Below are 24,044 nucleotides of genomic sequence, written 5' to 3'. Positions count from 1 at the left end.
CTTGTTTTCACTTGGCACGATCATTATTACTTTGCAGGCAAATTGTTAAACAAAGATATCACTGAAGTTTCACAAGCATTTTCATTTTCTACGTTGTATAAATATCTCCATCCAATTTTTCCATTCTTATCTTTATTCCTGTAGCCTTGTACATACATTCTTACTACACACATCACAAAGGGGTTGTGGAATTAGGAAATCCATATCTAAATACTTTGAGGATTTCACCCAGAACACATTTGGTCTTCATGATACTTTCATCAAAAGACAGCTAAAAGGAAACCCCTTTCCTTTTGGTTTTATTACTTTTGATTTTATTCTTCTAACATGTTCATTTTGGGGTGCTTATTTATAATGCTAAGTATCAATTCTGTACAAAAGTTATCCAAGATGTCCATATATGGATTTTACAGCTTAGCAACTGATTAGCATGAGATATATCACTCCTAGAGCATAACCTAAATACAAAAATAATTTTAAAAACTTGAAAGTACAGATGAGTGGAGCCAAGAATTTTAGTTGTGTACCTTCAGACATATCTACTAATGAAAAATAATAAATACATGAATGAGTGAATAAACTAGAGTGAGGGCCAAAGCAACCGTGAAATGGCTAGATGCTGAATCCTTTCCATCAACTGGAACTTCTTAATGACCTGCTCTTCTGGGCGTACAAGAATCAAGAGTTATCTCTTGGCTCCCTTGTACTAGTTCCTGGTGTGCTGCTCTCAAGAATGCCCTGGCTGCCATTTTCACCTGGGGAGTCGCCAGGGGAAAGACCAGCTGCTCATATTTAGATTTTTGCAGCTGTAACTCCCATATCCAGTTCTGGCTCCTTTCTCCTGTTTTCTCTGCACTTAGAGAGAGGATGTCAAGTATATATGCCCTGTTCCAGTCTTCCATCAGACACCACCCTTGGCTCATGCCCTATTTTGGTGCCATCTGCTTGGGGACATAGAGGGTAACAATAAGAGCTCCTACTTATTGAGTGCCTGCTGTGAGCTAAGTATTTACATATCTAATTTCACATTCACTGGATCCTGCAAGGACAGTATTAGATCCATTTTTATAGATTTAGAAAGTAAAGCTCAGAAAAGTTGAGAAAGCTCTCCAAGGTTTCTTGGATTTATATTTGAGCCTTTCCTCTTTGCTGTCAGTGGAAGACACTTCTCTTTCCTTGGAAAAATATGTTAACATTTTCTCTGATTGACTCTCCACTTTCCATAACAGCCCTCCCTGGAGAGCTGCTCTCCCACTCTCATCCCATGCTGGTGTCCTGAATTTCCCACAGTGATTTGGCCCTTACATTGAATTTTCTGGCTTCTTGTCTGTTAGACTCAACTGATATCTTAAAATATCTGATTATTACTTAATAGTGTTGGCAGGTTAGAATCATATTTTAAAAAGGAAAGTATATTTAAGCACTTAACTTTCTGAATTCACTCACTGAAAGTACATATTTTTTCCCATGTTATACAGAGAAACTGGACAATGAAATGACCACCTGTTAGCTGCTAATGATGTTCACATGCCTTTAAAAAAAGTAATTCTGGCTTTATCTGTCTACAATCCTGGCGACAAAACTCGTGGGAACATCAAGGGCACAGGAAGCCAAAGGCAGCAAACTGACAATAAAGTTTGTGCTCAGACTGCTAATAAGGAAGGAGATACTGTGAATCTCTAACTTCAGATAATTATTTAATCTCAAGAGGGTGACATAAAACTGAATGTATGTTTTAAAAACCTAAATTTGGGTGTTCAAATCTGGGACTGAGATCAGAGGGGTTTCACAGAGTCTATTTCCTACTTGAAAAAATGTTTTAAAAAGCATCAAATATAAAATATGCCAATCACTATTTTAAATGCATAGCTAGTTTGATATTGTGTGGGTGGGTCAATCATTATGCCTTTCAAATGAGAATGAATATGTAAATACTGAATGAACTTAATTCAGAGTAATAGATGGATATTAGCTGTATCCTACATTACAAAAAAAAAAAATACTCGTCCTAAAAATGGCTTACAACTATAAATATCCACCAAAATACAGAAAAGAACCATTTTCTAAAATTAGGGCTAGCATTAAAGATTAAATGACCCTTTTAATTTAACAGTGAAGTCAAAGTCCAAAGAAAACATCTGGTTTTAATTCTTTTGCTAATATGATTTTGGGTCCCTTATATTTAAGTTTATTGATTTATATGGATCTCATTTTTAATGTAATATTTCCATCCAAGTCCAAGGTTGATATAAACTAATTTTACCTTTTATTTGCTCACTTCACTATAGTGTGATGACTGAAAGCACAGACTCTAACATCGGTTTGCTTGGGTTTGAAACTTGTCTCTGTAAACTTGTCTTTGTACAAGTTGCTTTAATTTTCTGTGCCTCAGTTTCCTCATTTATAAAGTAGGGTTAATAACAGTACCTATGCCATTGGGTTAGTGGGAAGATTAAGTAAATCAACATAAGACAGGTACTTACAACAATGCCCGAATAGTAAGTACTCAATATTTGCTAGCTATCATCATTTTTTAATTGCAAAGAGAAAGGTGAATATGAGGTCATTATACAGTTAAATACATTTTGAAACGAATAGAATGAATCATATGTCTCTTTTCTTGTCTTTAGACAAGCTTGCATTTAAGCCCAAAATAGACAAATTATTGTCTTTCCCAATTAAAAATAAATTCTAAAGAAAAGTAGCAGGTATTCTACCTGTAGGAATATTTTTTTCCCCAGTATGGTCTAAAAACATTTCAAGTGACTATTGCTGAATACAAAATCCATTTACCTCAATGTTTCTCACACACACTTTTACAAATCTTTATTTTCTCCTGAGCTTTAAGCTTCAGAAATGTGTCAACGTCTCCTCCAAATCAGCAATCGTATCTGAGATTCCAGAGCTACTGCTCATTGCCTCACACTTCCTTCTATATCTACCACAACATGTTTATGTAGTCAACATTAACTGTGTGCTCACACCTGAATTCTAATTCTAAACTCTTGTGTCTGATCCCACATGAAGTCAAGAGGGACAATGCCTAGAAATTAAAGAGAAATCTTCAAATGAGGTAACTTCAAACTCTACCATCATATGGAAAACTTTCTTAAATGGCATTGCTTATTTTCCATAAATAATTTGGAAAGCACCGTACAGTCCAAGACATTAACGTTGATAATTTTAAGCTCTAATGTAACACAACTGGCTAAATAAATATGTATCTAACAGTTGTTGAAATTATGGTATGGTTCTTTGAATAATGACAGTTTTGAAAGGATGTCTCAAAGTTGTCATGCTGTTTCTAGATTTGGGGTCCTAATAATTTAAATTTGGAAGATATATTATCACATATAAATAGTTTCCCTCTTTCTTGTCATGTTTGTGAATGTACATTTATATTTATGTATATGTATATATATTATTCCCTAATGCACACTAATATATGTATATAAATATATGGTCATCTAACAAGGAAATATTCTGTAATCAGCCTTTCACTACTTACTGAGCTCTCCTTAAGTTCAAAAAGCTAGGCTATAACTACACTGATCTTTGGTCAGAGGGAAATGGCAGAAAAAGTGATGAGTCAGAAGATTCAGTGTAGATAGGTAGATGATACAAGAAAGGTACTATAATTTACAAGACTTTGGGAAATTGTTTTTCTCTAATTCCAGAGATATCTACTTGTACTTTCAGGAAGTTGAAGCTCACGTCAATTCTGTGAGATATGCATGACACCTTTTCATAACCCCCTTTATCGAGGAATAATCAGGGTTAAAAAGGTTAAGAGATATGCTCAAGGTCACTATATAAGTTGACAGACTGGCCCTTTTCATTTCAAATTCATTCCTTTTAGAATATTAGAAATAGTTGTGATCTTGGAGGGCATCTAATCCACATTTCTAAATGTTTCTGGTGGTGTAAAAGTGTAGAAAGTTGCATAGCCTGTTGGTTTACGTTGGGCTGACTTGTTGGTCACTCATATATCTTTTAATGTATGGAAATCAAATAGTCAGCACACCACGCTTTGGAGACTCTTGACATTTCCCACTCTCAAAATCAATCACCAATCTGAACACCATGGTTATTACTCAGAGATTCAGAGGTTTGCTGTAAGCAGAGACCATGACCTTGGAACAATTATTTTCTCAAAAGGCATTACCAACAATGACGTGAGCAAAGCACCCAGACTGCCCTCCAGTGCATGAATCCCTGGCCAGGAAATGCCTACGAAAGTTCCATGAGTAGTATGAATTTGGCTCAAATCTCATTTTGATGCATTTATATTTCATAAGCACTGCATTTAAACAAAGTTAAAATGAGCAAGTCAAAAAAAATACTTACTTAAGGATTTTCTGTGCTCTGGTTTCTGTTCTTTGATATCACTATCATAGTGACTTAGTAGTTCAGTACTGGAGGATCTCTGAATTTTAAATAATTCCAGGTTTCTTGAAGGACTACTTGGATCCTTTGGCTGGAAATAGCAATTAGATGGAATAATTTTACAAGGAAGAAAAAATTCACTAAGTAGTTCTGTGATCTATTTTGCTGTTAGATTAAAAAGAAGTTTGAAATTAGATAATTATTTTGGAATAGAACCCCTATGCTAAGCTCAATTTTCAAACTTAATTATATATACACACACACACACACACAAATATACAAACACATATAATTTACTAAATGCTGTGCATACCCCAAGCACTCCATGTATTAACTCAATTAATCATCACAGTAATCCTATGAGGTAGGTATTATTACTACTATTCTTATTTTCCAGACAAGGAAACTGAAGCCAAAAGAGATAAGTAATTTGCCTGAGCCCACACAGCTAGTAAATGATAGAACCGGGATTCAAACATTCAAACTCAGGCAGTTTCACTCCAGAGTCCAGTCTTAATGACAACAAACTGTGTGCGTGCATGTGTGCGTGTGTGTGTGTGCGTGTGTTGTGTGTGAGAGCACTTGTATGCCTGGATAAGGGAACTATGTTGATGATGCGGAAAACTCAATTTGTTATTTTATTTTTTAAAGTTTTGATCCCAAAGTAATATAACGGAAGTGTGTGATTAAATAGCAGCAAAATTACACAAAATGTTGTATTTTTGTATATCTTATTAATAGCTCTCAAGAATATTTTCTTCTCAAGATTTTGCAAATATTAGTGTCCTAAAATAAGATGTTTGGTTGAGAAACAGTATAAAATGAGTAGTTTTAAATAATTTGACTCTTTTAAGAACATACTCCAAATGTGTGATTTAGGGTAATTTTGTGAAGTTCTAGATATATAATTTTCATGAGAAGAACAATCTAGCTTAGCTGGAAGAACAATGCAAATCAATACAAAGGATTATTATTTACTGGTATTATAACAGTGAGTATGGGCTTAAATACACTGATATTTATTTTCAAGAATATGTACTACAGATTGCATAAACTAAAATGTGAAAATTCAGTAGTTATTAAGTTCTTGTGTGCTTTTTACAGCCTTCAGTAAATGAATGTCTGTGTTATTTCCGAAGAAAAAAATGAATGCACTGTGTTTTTGAAAGAGAGAAATCAAATGACATTTAGTTCCACAAATCCTGCCTACTGGAAACAGTTTTAGTGGACTATTTAAACTTAAAACAACTTAATAACTCTCAATTCATAGGATCTACTTAAATGCATGTGTGCTTATGCCTAAGCAATAGATTTAAATGACTACATTCTAATTAATAAAGGTAACAGCCAAAACAAATACATACCAATCTGTCAATTGCATTTTTGATAGCGTGGAACCAATCCAATATGATGAAGTCAATATCTGACTGCAGAAGGAACTCATTTCCTGATACTGTTGTGATCTAAAAAAAAAAAAAAACGACAGGTAAGCAAACCATATAAAATAGATTTCTTAGATTTTAAAAATATATACTTTTTAAAAAACACACTTTAATACACTGAGATATTTTCTTGTATTCCAGTAATTGTCTTTCTGGGAACTGGGAGACTAGGATCATTTTGAACTGCTCTCTATAAACTATTTTTTCATGTCATAACAAATACATTATTGTTTTAATAATAGAACGATTAACTCAGAGTAGGTCTAAAGCTGAAATATTCCAACTCATGGAGAAGCAAGCCAGGAAGTTCAGAATAATGCAGACAGTATCCACTTAAGTCAGAACCTCAGAAAAATGCACCCGGGTGTGTCAGAATTCATTCTGCACTTTTGGCTCTTTCCTGTTTGTCTTTTTCAAATCTAATAGTATCTCTATATTTGATTTCCTTTTATGGAGGGCACTACAACAGATTATTTACCAAAAAGACTAATGCATACTTTTCTAAAAGGTCATTCTAATGAATAACATTTGGTTATTTCTACTTTCCTATCATAAAGATCTATAGGAAAGTAATAAAGGATCAATTTCCCCACAAAGGGAGTACATCAGAATAAAAGTTCATTTACATATTTGAACCTTTCGTGGAGAGTATTTATCAAATGAACATTCCTGTTCCAGACACTTAGGGCTGTTAAGTAGTTGGGAATATTTAGCATGCAACTATACGTTTTTCATTACAGGAAATCTTTTTCTCCCTGGAATTGTGAGAGAAGGATGTGACCCTACAGAAGACAAAGCAATGCTCTTGATTTCACACATAAAGAACTACTTAGAGAAGAATTTAATCAGAGTGGGTGTGGACACGCTCTTTGTATCAGGCTATCAATCTGAACTGTGAAGATTTTCCTCTTGGATTATTGACTTTTTGTTTCAACAGGAAGATGAACATTTTCCAGCTACTGTCACACATAAAGCAAGGCTTCAGAGGTTTAGAGGACTGACATTTCAAAATACTCAATCAGGAGCTAGCCATCTCTTCTCAGCCTTACTTTCTCTAAATAGGAGGTAAATTCTGAAATGTGGCACAAATTCAGGAAATCACAAATCATGCTATAAAATGTCTGTGTAATTCTACCATTAAAGTGACAATTATTAACCCAAAATAGCTCACTCTGAAGGTGTCAGTGATTCTTACGGCAACACTTAGTGACAATAATCCCGAGTTTTAAAGAAATCTTTGATTACACACATACATATATATTCATTTGCACTGAGTTTTAGAAAAAAGCTAGAGAATGTAACATTACTCAGTGTTGCAATGCAACCATTCTTGACTGAGTTGGAATCCAACTTTTTACAACTGTAAGAAAAGGAACTATCCAAAGTTCATGAAAATTATGAGAAGTAAAAGATTAGAAAATAACAAGAACTTAATTACCCACAGTAGAATTTGACAGATTATCAGGGCCTATCACTCTTTTTTTTTTAAGTAAAATTGCATGTAAGATTTGGGATGGCTCAAAATAGCCTCCAAATAGTCCTCTGTTTTATGTATCTAGTAAAAGAGAGTTAAGCTGATGTTTGCTTAATTATCTGAACACCCTTACCATGTTCTTTACTTACATAAAGTTCCAAATATTTACTTTATAAAGCGTTGCCAGAGAAATAGTAATCTAAAAATATAAGGTCACTTCTAACCAACTCAAGAAAACTAGTAATGTCCTTGACCTCTACCTTCATCCTAATCTGAACATAAATATTTTGATTATGAATGTATTATATAACATTACAATTTGTTAACATACACAAAGAGAAATGAATTAACCCAAATGCAATGTACAATCTATTTCTTTGCCATTATAAATAAACCATTATTAAAATTATAAAAAAGAAAATTTTCAAAGTACTAGAAACAAACATAATTAGATTTACCATATTCTGAGGATTTAGGAAAGAGCCAACATGGTTCAGTTTTCAGTCTAGTAAATTCACATAGTGATAAAATATAAGTACTTCAGCAGTGCATTTGCATGTTTGGTGCATACTGTGCATTGCAAAGGGGATCTTTACTGCTAACACAACCAAAAGCAAAATGTATTTTAAAAGTTTCTTTGTCCAAATATATTACTGCATTAATTGTACATAATCAGTGATTTATGAATTCATTTTGAGAAGCTGGATCAGAGAATTATGTGAATGCAACTCATTCAAAACATACTATCAGAGAGATACACTTTACATCCTTTCCTCTGTCTTCCCACTAATCTTTCAAGTTACTAGGCAGTCTGGAGAAGTCTGCTACTGCTCTCTACAGTTTAAATGCATCCACTTCTTAATTACAGCCAGTAATTGACTTTGTTCTGCTCCATTCCAGTCACTCACGGGAAAGCGGTTTCAAAGTCTTTAGCTGGTAAAACACACTGAATTCAGGTTTCTCAATCTACTTTTTTTTTAACATTATCTCTTTAGGTTTTCTGATAAATGGTTTGCTGAATCATACTTGCACTTTGAACAATAAAATTTTCAATGCTCTTGAGAAAAAAATATTAGCAAATGTTAGCTTTGACTAAATCTTTTGGTTGAACATCTCTTGATGACACTATAGAGTGATACAGAGCTCATAAAAGACATAAAAGATTTGATTTTAAGCCAAGCTAATGTATTCTTTCTATACTATGCTTTATCTAAGTGACAGATGCTGGGACAAGGTAGAACTTACAGAAAAGATGGGTTTAGGCAAGGGCTGCTGGTCCCCACTTTACTTCAAAACCTGCTTTAGACAAATGCCTCTCGAAATCCCTTATCTCCACTAAGTTGTATTCTGAAGGGATATATCCTGGCACCAAAGCCATCTCAGTGAAATTTTCTGATGTAGTCAAGAACAGGTATATTTAAATACCTGTCAGGAAATTTGCCTGAAACTTTTTCTCACTAAATAATGACCATCTGAATTCTTGCTGGTAATAAATGTGTGCCTAAGAAATAATATAAGTATATCCACTGGGTATCATGCAGACTAGACACATTCCTCAAGACGTTGGTATTAATTCAACAATAGTTTTCCCTTAGGCTAGGAACATAACTTAATCTGTGTCCATGTTACAGTTCCTCTGAAGATGGAGGCAGGTACATTCCCAGCTCCCAACTCCAGATTAGAGACAAGGAGAGAATAAATTTGTTTTTTAAGCTTTAATTAACAAATGGAGTATTGTTACGCTAATTGAAAACTGCTTAAAGGACTTTTAATGAAGAGTGTTTAAGTACTGCCCTTTTCAATATTGTCAATTAAATATCCCTCTTGTCAAAGTGCATTCTGGCAGTTAGTCTTTCCCCTGTTAGATGTTAATTTAAATGAGAAATTAACATGTAGGATGGTATTGATATTAAAAATTTCCATACTTTGGTTTACCAGAATAGAAATAAAAATTTTTCAGAACTTCACTTTTTTTTCCTGACATTAAATTTACTGTGGAGAACTTAGAAAAGTTAAAGCTAATAAAAAAACAAATAAAACTATTCATAGCTCCATAAAGTGAATATTATAGATATTTTAATTTAATTATTTTCAGTCTCTTATAAATAATAACCAAATGTATATGATAATGATCGATGAACAACTTTACGCTATAGGTAGATACTTCATCAGTAAAACATATGTGATGGTTAAATATTGTCAGCTACTTCTGTTTCAGTTGACCTTAAATGAGTGTTGGGAGACTATCAAAGGTGCAAGAGTTAACAAGTGACATGTGTTCCACTTTTTTGATAGTAGTAACTTTCCTACTGCAGAATAAATCCCACAAATGATTCTTAGTTCAAGAGAATGAGAGGATGTATTTCTCACCAAACATCCCCCTAATCATCAACAAGGACTGATTAAACATCTATTAAGTGTAAGGCATGTCGCTCGAAGCTAAGGATACACAACCCCCACCCTCAAGAGCTCACAATCTGTTTGGACAAATAGGATGTATGAGCATAAAGATAAATTACAATAGAAAATGGCTTATATTAAATCCCAATGTGAGTGGTACAGACAATGTTCATGTCAAGATTTCAGAGGAGGGAGTAATTACTGCAGACACATTTACATCATGGAATTATGCATAAACTGTCCGTCATGATGTGTTATTCTTTAAAGGTTGATTGTATCAGAACTTTAGTATATTAAGGATATGAATACTACCACTTGGTATGCAAAGTGATATCAGCTTTAATGATCTCAAAGCACATAATAAACATTCTTCAAATGCAGCTTTCTTCCACTATCATAAAGTAATTTTGCAAATGAAGAAAATGAAGCAAATGAGGAAAATGAGAATGCCATTCTATCAAATTGGCATCATTTTAAATGACAGAATTAAGAGATTACAAAGATCTTGATTTCTAGTTCACTAGTCCTCAGCAAACAGTTGTATACAGTCAAGGACTCTGTGCATATGGGAAAAGGATCATGATGATATGGCTTCAGTGCTGAGATTTGGAATATATACCTCAGACAAAAGTTGCTTGTTTCGTTACCATTTCATTACCATTATGCTAAAGATAGTGCAACTTAAAAAGATCAACCAATATTCTTACTCAGATGTTTTCTTTCCTTTTCCCTCAAAAACAACCACTATCCGGCTATGAAAAAATACATCTGAAACATAACTGGGGCATCCAAAAAACTCCTTGAGATCCTAGAAAGGACTAAAACAATCCTATGTTTGAACTAAGTATCTTTCACATTTTGTTTAGGAACTTTGACTATTAGCCTAAAGAGGGTTTATTCCACCTTAATAAAGTTGAAACTGTATATAGAAAATGGGTAATAAAATACGCCAGATATCCAAAGAGCCTTGAAAAATGTTAAATGATGTGGCTACAGTGATTCTACAAATAAGCAGATTACCCGTTTAAGAGGAATGGAATTTAATTACTACTATATTTGGAGACACTTTGGATTTCTTGATGAAATCATTATACTTAAATTAAGCAGATATAAAAAGTTATGTCAAGGTATAGTAAGTTCATTTAAAGTGAAAATAAATTATGTCTATATTAATTTTGGCTGTATCTTTAATTCTAACAACATAAAAAATATGTATCTCGGCCACATCACAGTGAGATATCAAGACCTAAAATTGAAGCAATAACGCTTTTAAAAAAACCCTCAGATTAACATTTTTTTCATCTTGCATCAAACTCCACATTTGATATGGAGGTTGTCATGGTTATACTAATAGTTAAATTACTTGGTCTCAAAGGTGTTTACGACCACCAAAGAAATTACATTATCAAGCTGCATGTCTGTCTCAAATTACAGTCTGGTTTGAGTAACTCCTAACATTTGTCTTAACATGTGGAGCAAAGTTAACATAAAACTAAGAGTAAAATATCAGTTAGAAGTAAAAGGTCTTCAATTTGTCTTTCCAAAAATGTTACTTGTTAAAACATTTTGTGAGAAAGTATCTGCCTTGTGTTCCCAATGTTGCTAGATGTTAAGTAAATATATGCTGATTATAGAAAAAAGTTGCTTTGGCAACTCTCTTATTAAAATGCATTTGTAACCCCCATCTGTCATGAAAGTTTTGAAAAGTTTGTTTACTTTGGATAGCAGTCTTATCCAGGGTTACCCTAGCAAACAATGATAGCAGTCTTCAGAAGTCATGTGAGGAACAAGCCACTAGGGATCCATTTTTGTTTTAATTGGCACACACAAACACTTTTCTGGTCTGTCAGGAAGATCAAGCTAATATGCATGGAGGCTGTTATATTCTCAGCTTTGGGGACCAGGAAAGCTCCCTTTATTTAAGTAATTTAAATGATAGACTGCAAAAACTTTGCAAGTCAGAAAAATGTTTTATACTTTCCTAGGGAATATTTGTTTTAAGCAACGGAAAATGTTCTACGTATCTAAAGATGTTGAACCGTATGTTAAAATTACCCTGTTTCTTCTGACTCTGACAAATGTTCTAAAATCCACACGCTACCAAATAAGCCTGGCCACCAAAGGATCCTGCATTTCCACAACTTCCCTTGCGTTAATAAATGTGCGTTCATTAGTTTCCAGATGTTTATTGGATGTTTTCAATGTGTTTGGGGTTGATTGATTTGCATGTATATTTACTGGAACCCTCAGTGGTGTCATCATATCAAAATAACCTTCTCACGTAAGCAATTTCTTATTTAATGGAAAGTAAACAAATGTTGGGCAACATACACGACAGATCTTAAGTGTATCTTGAAATCTAAGGTTTAAGCTCAAACTTTCAAGAAACAATGCTTTTTAACTGAAATTGAGCTGTACCTTTGACATTCAAATAATTTGGTCCATGGATTCTTACAACACAGATTTGTTCTGCATAATAAAACTGGTTCTGTAGTGAACATTCATACCCTGAATCACTTGCCCACTCTACCTTTCTGTTTATTAATGAAATACCCAAACCCAAACAAAGAAAAAACTACAAAAACTCGTGTTCATTCTTCTATCTGTAGTAAAATATTTTAACTACTGAGAAACAGTCTTCTCAATATTCATGAAAGAATACTATCCAAGTAATTAGTAGATAGTTTAGCAGTTTCTACAGTTTTGCAGTCAGCTACACCAAAACTTTTGCCTGTGGTGCTCATATGAAAAACGACTGAAAAAGTGACTAATCGAAGCAGTTGGTGTATAAAGATATCAGCTTAGAGTTTTATTGCTGTTAATGTTAATTTTTAAACTTGGGGGGAGTATTGCCTCCAGATAAACTCATCATCCCAGGGCTCGTGTTTGCTGGTACCCACCACTCAATCACTGTCAACCACAGCTCAGCTTCTAGCCTGAGCTATGTTCACTGTGCAAAATAACTCATTTAGTCACATGACATTTGGGAATGTGCTGCCCCCACTATTTTCAAATTGGAATGGTTTTTACTATTTCTGTATTTAAGTAATGCCCAATTTGAAGATTTTTAGCAAATATAAAAGTATAACAAACACGAAATTTCCCTTTTCCCAAGGTATACTGAATTGTTGTCTACCGTTCAATTTTTTTGACTCATGGATAAACATTATACACGTGTTTATTTTTTAATTAAAATGTCACGTATATTATTATGTAATTTTCATGCATTTAACTATCTACACTACCATCATCTTCCACGTGGATTTAACGACAATATCTTCTTCCCTCCCCACCATTTCATTTACGTTTTCCCTTCCCATTCATGCTCCATATTGTAGCCATAGTGATCTCTCTGAAATTTGGATCTGATCATCCCATCCTCTGCTTGATATCATTCTGAGATTCCCCACAGCAGTTATACTGCAGTACAAATCCTTTAATTCAGGCCGCCAGACCCTGTGTGCTCTGCCACCTACCTGCTCTGCAGCCCCCCATTCCATATTTTCCTAAGCATCTCTACAATCCAGCCATATCAAAAATATTTGTGTCCAACTGTCCCATACTAATTTTCATTTCTTCCCTCAGAGCAGGTTGTTTCCCTGGAGCAGAACCCTCTGCCTTCCTCTGTCATATTATTCAAATCAATTTAGATGTCACCTTTTCAGGAAAGGGTTCTCTGAAATAGATGTTCCTCCTAAGTGCTCCTGTGATATCCTGTTTCTATTTCATAAGAGGCTATACTGGTCTGCACTGCAATTCCCTGTTGATTTCTCTGTTCCCCCCGCTACACTATAATCACTCTAAAGCCAAGGGCAATTTTCTACCCAGTATGTGGCTGCATAACCCACACCTAAGGGGCACTAAGTAAATAATATATAGATAAACTTTATGTACCTTATGCATTTCAGTGAATGCATTATATCCTATTGTTTGATATGCCATAGCACATAATATTTAACTCATCCTCCATTGTAATACAATTTTGAAAGTTACAATACTGCTGTGTACTTTCAGGCAACATAAGTAGTTTATTTTGAGATCTACAGGTAACACTTTTTATCAGAGTAGAGTAGGTAATTCATTTTGAAGATTGGGAACAACAGTCTGACACTATATTTTCCCATCAGTCAATGAGCCCTGGACTTCATACAACAGGATTAAATGTGGAGGGAGTCAGGAAGCACTAAGAGTGGGTCTGTATTTCAGTGCATATTGTTAGAATAGAATGTTCTTGATTATATTCCAAAGCATATGTTTTGCAGGGGTAATCTATACTAGATCATCCAAGAATCTCGCCCTACGTATGGATTTTTCTAATTGAGTGTTGACAACACAGGGAATTGGACACAGTTGAAGATTTTCAGGAGTTAATCCTAAAGTTAATGGGTCAAGTCTTTGGAGAACCTCAATGATGCAAAGGTGCTCATTGCTGGCCCATCAATGGTGCAGCCATTATAATCAGGGAAGCATTATTAACATTAATAAACAAGCAAACTGCAGGAGGAAAGGTGGCAGTGGTTATGTTACCGACACTTTTATTTAGAAGTATTAGCTAATTTAAGATACAGTGACTTAAGTAGAAACAGGTATTGTTGCCCCTAGTTTATTACTCACACATGTCTTCTGTTAATAAGTGCTGAGACTGCACAACAAGAATAAAAGATGTTGAAGTATGTATCTTTATGCCATTGTAACATATTTGGCCATGATTATGAGTGTTTATAAAACATTCAAGAATTATTCCATGTCTACTTACATTAATGAGAACACCTGTTAACGTTAGTGCTGTACAGACTTATTTGCATTAGATTCAGGGTTTTGCATACTGTACATCACTTTTTGAAACAATTAGGTGCTTATAGAGAAATATAGCTGAGTGAAAAACAGCAGCTTGAATGCCTTCCGGCTCAAGACAATTCAAGTCCAGGTTTCAATGAAAAACAGAAATCTGCTAAATTACAAGACTGCCAGTTAGAAGTGAATGTAGGTGTATTTTATTTTTTTTTACAATCAGAGAACAGAAGAGACATATAAAAATCTGTGCTTTAATCTTCAACTAAAATTACAGCCAACTGAGACAGTTTCTAGACAAGGATTCCAACCAGTAAGAGATGGCACTGCCATCTCAATGTAGATTCTCCATCATCTTGGGGGAACCTCTCCAAAGACGGCCTCTTTACCAGTCTGAGAAAGCTGGATGATTCCCACAGGTCTTCTGACTGAATGAGAAAATTTGCAGGCTATTGCTCACCTTGTTTTGTCTATAACCCTTTGCCATAGAGCCCTTTCTATGTGATGACAGAACTAAAAGGAGGGAAAAAGCTGAGGACTCCTCTGAGTCAGTCATTTCCGGGCTGCTGGTCCCAGCACAACAAAAACCTACCAACTTAGAAAACGTACGGTGATTCCCTTGCAGAAGCCAGTGAGTCTGCCTTATTCATAACTCAGAGAAAATAGCTGCAACTCTGGTAGGTCCCACTCTGTCTGCCACTTCTCATAGGATGTTAAAACTTCTGCGACTTAAATATTTTCAGTTATCGAAAAGGGAGCACTTGCATAAAGCTGTAGATTCACAGCCTCGATTATCATCATTATATTTAAGAGGTGCAATATTTACATCAAAATGACTCGGTGATATATTCTAAAGATAAATGTGTATTTATGATCTGAAGAAGTGTGATTTATAAATACTTTGTTAGACACAAACAGAGCGCCTCTGTGCTGTTCTAGTAAACACCGATCACCCAGGGCACAGATGAACTATTCTCACTGGATTAATGCCACTTTGACCTGGGAAATGAGGGAACTGAGAATTACCCTGGGAGAATGTGTAGATCACAAGAAAGAATGGTATCTATTTCCTTCTCTGATGTCACACTACATGGTCTGGGCAAAATAACAAATATTCAATGAGGATTTGGGGATCAACTAGTGAATTTTTATTTTCTGGAATCCAAGCTTCCTAATTCACGAAGTCAAGTTAATACTATCGCAAAGCCTTACTTCTGGTTTCTGAAAATTTTCAAGTTGTATTTAACCAAGAGCTTGACAATCTAGATTTTGGCCTCTATAAAATAGCATCATTATTCATTAAGGATGATAGACTAAGCATATATATAATTAGGAAGTTCATGAATGAGGAGAAATTTCTCTTTCCCCATGAATTATAGGTTTAAATAAATTGAAAATGATGAAACTTTCTCTGAAAATGAGCAAAAGTGATAACTCTGCTTTCGGGAGAAAATCACTGTTTATTCACAAGGGTTGTCTTTAAACAAACACGTAAAAGTATCTAACATTTCTAAAGCTATCATTTAGTGGCATAATGTGTATATAATATAATAGTATATATATATCATTTGATGTTACTTTTTAAACTTTATAATAGATAATGACATCTGTCAACTGAACAACAGGCCAGTAACGGAGATATCTGACATCTGGAATGACACATTACTTATGCTATATGTGTGCAGAAAAACTTTAATACTCCTTAATTTCCAAAACAAAACTATATTTGTGTTAGAAGTACCATTTTAAAATGCTAGATTTATAAAAAAATATATTGATTGCATTATCAGTAGAGTGACTATATAGTGTATTGCCTAAACTGTGACAATTCTGAAGCACTTTTTAGTAATCACACCAGGACAATAGGTCCACATATATTATTGGGACATATAGATCACTATTCATCACATACAACAGTGGGGAGCCATTCAGCAACCGCTGGTCCTTAGATGCCTACTGAACACCTATTAGAGTTCAATTCTAGGAATGATGAGGTATTCCAAGAAAAAGTTAACAGTGACCCTTGCTCTTAACAAGCTTATAATCTAGGGTGACATACAAAACAAACATGGAAAAACAACTAGAAAACAATAATTAGTCGTCACTCAAGATGGGACAAATGTACTAACTTTTAAGGAACAAACCAAAGTCTCTCTAAGGGTAAACGTGCGCCCTCAGGGAGGAATGTTGGAGAAGGTTCTTACAAGGACAGACGACATTTAGTAAAGAAAAGGAGAGGGAAGAGAATAACACAGGTGACAGGAGCAGCATGTATGATGGCTTAGAGGCAGGATAGAAGATGGCATCTCTAAAGGACATTAAGAACCTATTTCTAAGTCCTCTTTGTGGGCTATTCTCCCTTCACTCATCCTTTAAATGGAGGTGTTTATCAGCATTCGCTTGTAAGCCATGATTCTTCTCACTTAGGGACATACTACTGAATGACATTACCCACTTTGTCACTTTTTAAAAAATCAGAATTATAAACTGATAAATCCCTAATTAATATCTCTAGTTCAGATATCTTTCTTGGTATCTACTTTAGTTTAAGCCACTGTTACTCCCTCTCAGATCTCCCTACTGTCAGTTTGTGTTGCTACAATCCAATCTCCACACCCACTCATTAGTGAATTCCTAATTTGGCTGATATCACAATTGTCCTTCAAGATCTTACAAGAAGTACTGATTCTCATGCTCACAGGCACCTAAGGATCAGATCCTTGGAGTAGGGCCTAGGAATCTGTTTCCTGAGTCCCACACATGGTTTGGAAGTTACTCTGTGTTGGAGCCCGCCCCTCCAGACTACTGGCAGATGATTCATCCAAACCCATGTCTGCCACCTGTCATTTAAATAAGTCACCAACTGGATCTATACTGTCCTCAAGATAAAGCCCAAATTCTTTAATTTGGATTACCAAGCACTTCATGATTTCTCTTTCTGTCTCTAACCGTTCCCTTTAAGTCCTCTAGATATTAACTGCATAACTTTGAGAAAGTTAGGATCTTTGTGTTTCAATATCCTCACCTAGAAACTGAGGAAAATACTAATACTTACCTGATAGGGCCATTGCGTATGGTACATAAAATATAATGTAGGAAAATAATTTAGCAAAGTATCTGTCACATAGTAAGTCCTTAAAACTACTGTGGTGGTTATTATTTGATTGACTGACTGAGTCATTGATTGTCTCCTGGATTTTTGCAAGCTCCTCTTTATTCAGGAAACTACTTAGACTTTGCCTATTTAGGAAAGGCTCTTCTGACCTCTGGAGATCAAAAAGGAAGTATCCCTCCAGTAGCCTGTACTTACTCCACCATGGAGTTCATCTGACTACAGTAATTATCTAATTTCTTGTTCTACCCTTGCTACACTTTAAGCTCACTGATGACAAAGGCCATGTGTCCCCAGCACACAGCCAAGCACCACAGGCCCTCAAAATGGTTATGGAATGAATGATAACTCAGTTGATCGAGGTTACTACTGTAAAGCTGTGGTATTCAGATAACAAAAGGGCTTAATATTTAGAAAATATAAGTGTGATTTGATACGGGGGAAAGGGGAGGCAAAGGGAAAACAGTGCTAGATCCCTGAGCACATATATCAGTAGAGCCATACTACAGTGTCAGAAGAGTGGGGGCATCTTAGAGCTGGATCTGTATGGCAATTCCCCTAACTGTCAGCATGGCACTGTCTTCTACACATTGTGATAATGCAGCTCTTCTGAAAAGTGTACGGTGCCTCTTCTATGGTCTCCTGGACTTCCCAAGGCTCTTGTTGGTTTTCAGCCTTTTTCCCCTCCTTTCCACAGAGCTCAGGTAGCTTGTTTCTCTGCCTTTGATTTTAGATGCTAGGCTTCTGAGATGCTTGCCTTTGGATTTGGACTTTTAGCTCACTCCTAGGTGGCTTGACATGATCTCAGACCCTGATAGTTTAGAATGCACCCAGTTCTCAATATATCCTGTCTTTGCTGAAACTCAGTTCTGCAGCTTTACCCTTATCTTGTTTCTAGGCTTCTGATTCCCTATTTTGATGGCTTGCATTGTGCACCAGATCCTCTCAGCTGGCAGAAGTGCTTTTTGCCAGTATCGCTTTCAGGAACTGGGGATTTGCTAAGCATCTCCTTGATCCTCACTGCCCCACCCCCTTCCTTAACTCCACCTTCCATCTGCCTCATCCACCTAAATTACTAGACATGTAATCAAATAATAATCCGTACTTGTATTCAGGCAGATGGTAATATGAGTACCCGAAAATGAGCCATTTCCGTGTATTCATTGATTATCCAATTGGCCTATTAAATATTCTTGTTATTTCAGGTTGGAACTCACACTCTGACTCTAACAGCTTGGACTGTATTCTGTTGTCTTAGTTTTTGGTTCTGTATTCTGTCCAGCAGACACACTTCCTTCCAATATTATCAGCTCAAACTTTTCCCTAGCACCTGTCTCAGCTATAGTTTTTCGCCTGCTTCATCAAGATGGTTCTATGGCCATTAACTGGATTACTCCTAAACCTAAGAAATAGTCCCTATCCCTGAATAAATTATAGCTAAGTATCATCAATACAGTGAGTTCCTCCCTCATTTTTTGTGGTTCACTATGAACTATTTTGAGATCTATGATTTTCTAGGATCTTGAGGAGCAGGACATTAAGAACATTTTCCCATCATTGGAACCAGTATCTCTCTGGCTTGTAATCTGCTACTCTTGATGAATGGCTCATGGTATTATATCCACATCGTACTGAGTTTCATGTACAAGGTTTTCTAAAAATGCCTGAGATTTACATTTATAAGTAGATTGTGAATTTATCTGAAAGCTGATGAGGAAGGCATCGAGGGAAGAATTTATTCCAAAGTTAAAAGAAGCCTCTGCCCAGGAGGTACAGTCTGGTCATGGCTTTCAAATTTTTGGTCATGGTCCATGGTAAGAAATATATTTTACATTGGCAACTGATACCTCTTCCTTCACTCACTCTCTCTCTTTTTCTCTTTCTTAGATGCACACACAATCCTATCTATCTCCATGCATCCGTCCACCCATTATTCTGTATATAATATTCAATGTATATACTGTGTAAATATGTGTGTATATGTTTGTGTATATATGCATTACATATAATTGAAACAAAAGTTTCATTAAATAATACTTCCCCTTACTATATGTAATATTTATTTATCTGATATTTTTATTCTGCTCTATTCTTCCTTTAATTGATTTCATTAAAAAATATAGTCCCAACTCACTAAATTGATTTTGTGATCCACTAAAGGGTCTTGAATGCTATTTGAAAAACACTGGCCTAGGGAGTAATGAAGAACCCAATCTTCAAGTTCCACTCCTTGGCTTTCTCTCTCTTTCTTCTGGTTTATAAGATGCTTCAAAATGTTTCCAAATATAATTTAACAGTTGGATATCTAACCTTACAGAAAGACTCCAGAATATTTGTCACATTTTTGACAATTAGGCCTGGTTGGTCAATAACCCTGTATGGGGGATTCTGCTCTGATAAGTCATTTCCTGTCGTTTGAAAGTAGAATTAGGATGCGGTTCTTTGGAATTTGGCTTAAACCCTGGCTTTTCTAAATATACCTTAAAGCATTAGTTTCTTTATAAAAGAAGAAACAAAGACTTGAGGGTAATGTGCTGTTTGGAATACATTTGAGATACCTCACCATGATCTGAAGAGGGAAAAACCAAAGAAGTTAAAAGCCTGGCAAGCTATCAGAGGCAGAGATGGCAGCTATTTGTTTTTAAGTCCCTTGTATCGAAACAACGAGTGCACTCCACGTTGCATCCTGCAGCACCATGATACAAGGTCTGGGAGTAGTTATTAGCATGTGTCTGTGTGATGGGAGAGCGAAAGCTAAACATTTTAATAGTGTTATGGCCTCTCCTTCTCAAGTTCCCATTAATGCAAATACAGCACATGTGGTTTAAGTCCCAAGAGCCTTGTAGGACACAAATCGCAGATGTGGAATAAACATTATCAGAGAATATGACTCTATGGTCTCCTCCTTGCCATCAACAGATGCCCTTATGCTCGCATGATGTCAGGCAGATAACCTGATATGCTATCTTGAGGAAAATCACAGAAAGTCAGTGTTCTCAAAGGGCCCATGATGCCAAGATTTGAAAGTAAACTATAAAGACTTCTCGGTAAATTTTGGCGGAGGCTCAGACTACATCAAGGCTTTCAGAGAATACTAGCCACTAGGATAACTACATATAGTGAAACTTACTCATCCTTTATACACCAAAATTACCAGAGGCTTTTGCTCTGTGTGGGATAGAGTGTTCTTGTAAAGTAAGCCGGACAATGAGACAGCAGAAGGCTGGCAAAATGGAGCTGGCATATCTCAGATAGCCAGTAATTTTTCCTCCAGCTATGCTGATTCTCCTATGCCATCTCCAACAAGACTGCAACTCCAGGTGATTGCTGCTCTTAGATCACACTTTTCCTTTTTTCTGTGTTCTAGTCTCTCCCCATGACATTCTTTTCCAAAATTCTCAGGCTCAAAAAATGAGTAAACTGACTTTCGTCTATGTAACTCATTACCATGACTATATTTTAAAACTGCCACTACATTTGAGAAAGTTTGGCAATCTCCTTATATATTGATGAACTGCATTTCCCATAATTAAGACTTCAGTATCCATATGCTGACCTGACCTTAAAACCTATATTGGCAGTATTGTCAATTGCCAGTGTGATTCTAGGAGTGTTAAGAAGCTTCTTTGGATGACAAATTCCCTAAACCTGCTGTCTCAGAATTGGAATTTTAATGGTCAGGTTATTACTTTAGATGGAGCTTTTTAAACAGTTAAATGGAGATTATCTTTCTGTATAATTGTTTGTTCAGATGTCAGTATATTACTTTTCCTGAGAAAATATATTAAAACAAATGATTTCTGATCACAAATATAGCATATGAACACTTTAAAAACAAGCCAAATCAGAAATAAGTAAATGAAAATTAAAACCCACCTCTAATCACAATACTCAAAGACAGCCCACTTAATATTTAGTGCATTTCTTTTCAGACTTTTTAATGCATATATATATAATATGTATATATATAATAGGTTGAATCAAATATACAGTATTACATCTTGTTTTAATTTTTCAATGTTATATTATAAGGGTTTTTCTATTACATTATTCTTTGAGAGCGTCAGTTTAATGACTTCACAGTATTCTGTCATAGAGATTTATCATAATATATTTGCTTTCCTGTTTTTCCATAATTTAGTTGTTTCCATTTTTTGTCATGACAAATGAGGCCATGTTGCATAACCATGTTTTTTTTTTTAATTTCTGATTTGTTTTTCTTAGAAGAGATTCTTAGAGAGAGAATTGCTTCACCAAATAATGTAATTTTGGAATGCTGCTGAAATACATTCCTAAATACTTTCTAGAAAGTTATTCTAAATTGTATTATCTCACTAAAATTTAGAAGTGGGACCATTTCAATTCATTTTATCCTAAGTAATATAATATTGTATGGTTAGCAAATTTTGTACAAAATATATTTTTTGTTAAGTTTGCATTTCTTTTATCAGTAGTAATTTTTTTAAATTTGTTGCTACTATCCTTTTACTTTTTTCAATTATAGGACTTTTAAGATTTATTTGAAAGAAAACTTCAGTTAAAGTTTATTTAACCTTGGCCATAATTGCTACAAATATTCTCCCTACTTTATTCTGAATGGAACTTCCAATTAAATTATTTATTTATAAAAGTGTAAGTTTCAACTTTATAAGAGTTGGATATTGTTCCTTTGTGAATTTTCTAATTAATATTTTAATTCTTAGAAATCCCTTCCTCATCCAGATGTCAGATTTTTTACTCATATATTTTCAACTATTTTTTATGATTTTTTAAAAACTTGTGTATACTTATTTCTTCTTAGCTTTGTTTTATGGGTATATGAGAATCTACTATTAAAAGCTTATTCCAAATAATGGTTATCTAGAACTATTTATTAATTAATCTTTCCTCTCCCTATTGGTTTGCGATTCTCCTGTTATCATATACATGCCATGGTCTTTTTGTGGGCTGTCTATGCAGTTGTGTGATTTCTCTCTGGATTTATGCTATTTCAACCTTTAATTATTCTTATTTTAGATTTTTTCCTGTACTTCACATTGTGTGTTTCCCCTCTGTTATTCCTTTTATGATTTTTTGGAACAATCTTGACTCTAAAACTTTTAAATGAATTTTAAATATTTTCTCTTCTTCCAGAACATCCCATTGGAATTTTGATAGGATTGTATGTTAATTTGTAAAATGAAAAATTTGCAAATAGTAAGACTTCCTCCTCAGAAACAAAGTATATCTGTTTCAAGATTTTGTTTGTATCTCAATAGATTTTTTTGTTTTACTCATATAAATACCCTTAGTTCTCGGTATTTGAAAAGAATTTTGGTAGAAGAATAGAGAGAAACTTGAGGGCAAACATAACTATGACTCCAAAGAAAGAAAAGGCTCAGAATAAATAGATAGGAAGCGCTTCTACAGCAGTGTTTAGCACCAGGTCAGCAATCTTTGTGGTAGGGACCCCAAGAAATCTAGAACACTCATTCCTGTTCTTATCATCTGACCTGTGCAAGCCTTTCCCACAGGACGTTGTCCTTATAAATGGCTCTAAGCTAACAGCTGCTATTAATCTAATCTAAAGACATGTTCATTTTCTGATAATAAAAAAATAGAATTATTGTTGTCCAAAATGTACCATTTCTATTGGTCTGAGTTTCTTATTCTTGATCAAAGCAGATAAAACCCCTCCCCATCAGCAGCTGAAAAAACATTTATCTAACTTTAGACACAGGTCTTTACCTTTTTCCAAAAATCGATTTCCCAAGTTATTGAAAATTCTTCGTAAGCAACCTTTTGGTAATCGTGTAATATTTCATGATTTGGATATATCATTCCATTTGCAAAAATTTGGAGTGTGGCTTTAATTTCTTTCACACCTTGATAATGTCTAACAAAATGAGTGCCTATAATTTTGAGCACAAATGTGCAGAACATGAAAGATTTTGAATTTGAGCTATACTGTCTCAAATTCAAACACGTGGGCTTTACAGATACACCTCTGGTCAGATCTGCACTTGCCGCTCACAGACTCAAGTCCTGCCCATGTCACTTCACCACACAGCTCAATGCCAGCCACGAAACAAAGCAAATAAAGAAACAACAAAAACCAGGCAGGTTTAACCAAATAGCAGAGGACAGAGAACGTCAGGGCACAGACCAGACCAACCACAATAAAGTGGAGACCAGAAATGACTCTCCCTAGAATGTAAACTCCATGAGAGCAGGGATTTTTGCCTCTTTATTCACTGGACCTTGAATAAAGTTTGACACACAACAGATACTCAATAAGTATTTACTGAATGAATATGTGAAAAACAAAGAATCTAGAGACCATTCTCTTATTTGCCATTTGCCATGAGGCTAGTAAGCTTCCCATTTTACCCAGATACCATCTTGGGAAGGAGACCTGAGAAGGCAGACTCCTGAAGAGGTTATGTCCAAGAAGACCAAG

General features: G+C 35.0%; 1 protein-coding gene across 2 annotated transcripts in view; it reads right to left on the bottom strand.

The window, feature by feature from the left end:
- The window catches only part of ARHGAP15 (Rho GTPase activating protein 15), a 652,966-nt gene that overhangs the window by 317,590 nt on the left and 311,332 nt on the right, over positions 1-24,044 (bottom strand). For both annotated transcript variants that reach the window (XM_057745532.1, XM_057745533.1), the window contains exons 7-8: positions 5,751-5,849; positions 4,348-4,477 (exon numbers count right to left, since the gene is read on the bottom strand). In XM_057745532.1, coding sequence (XP_057601515.1) covers positions 4,348-4,477; positions 5,751-5,849 — 229 coding nt within the window. The remainder of the gene's footprint in view (positions 1-4,347; positions 4,478-5,750; positions 5,850-24,044) is intronic.

The sequence above is a fragment of the Hippopotamus amphibius genome, chromosome 8, assembly GCF_030028045.1.
Source record: "Hippopotamus amphibius kiboko isolate mHipAmp2 chromosome 8, mHipAmp2.hap2, whole genome shotgun sequence".
In the NCBI taxonomy this organism is placed as follows: Eukaryota; Metazoa; Chordata; class Mammalia; order Artiodactyla; family Hippopotamidae; genus Hippopotamus; species Hippopotamus amphibius.
This window is presented reverse-complemented; position numbering and strand designations above follow the sequence as displayed.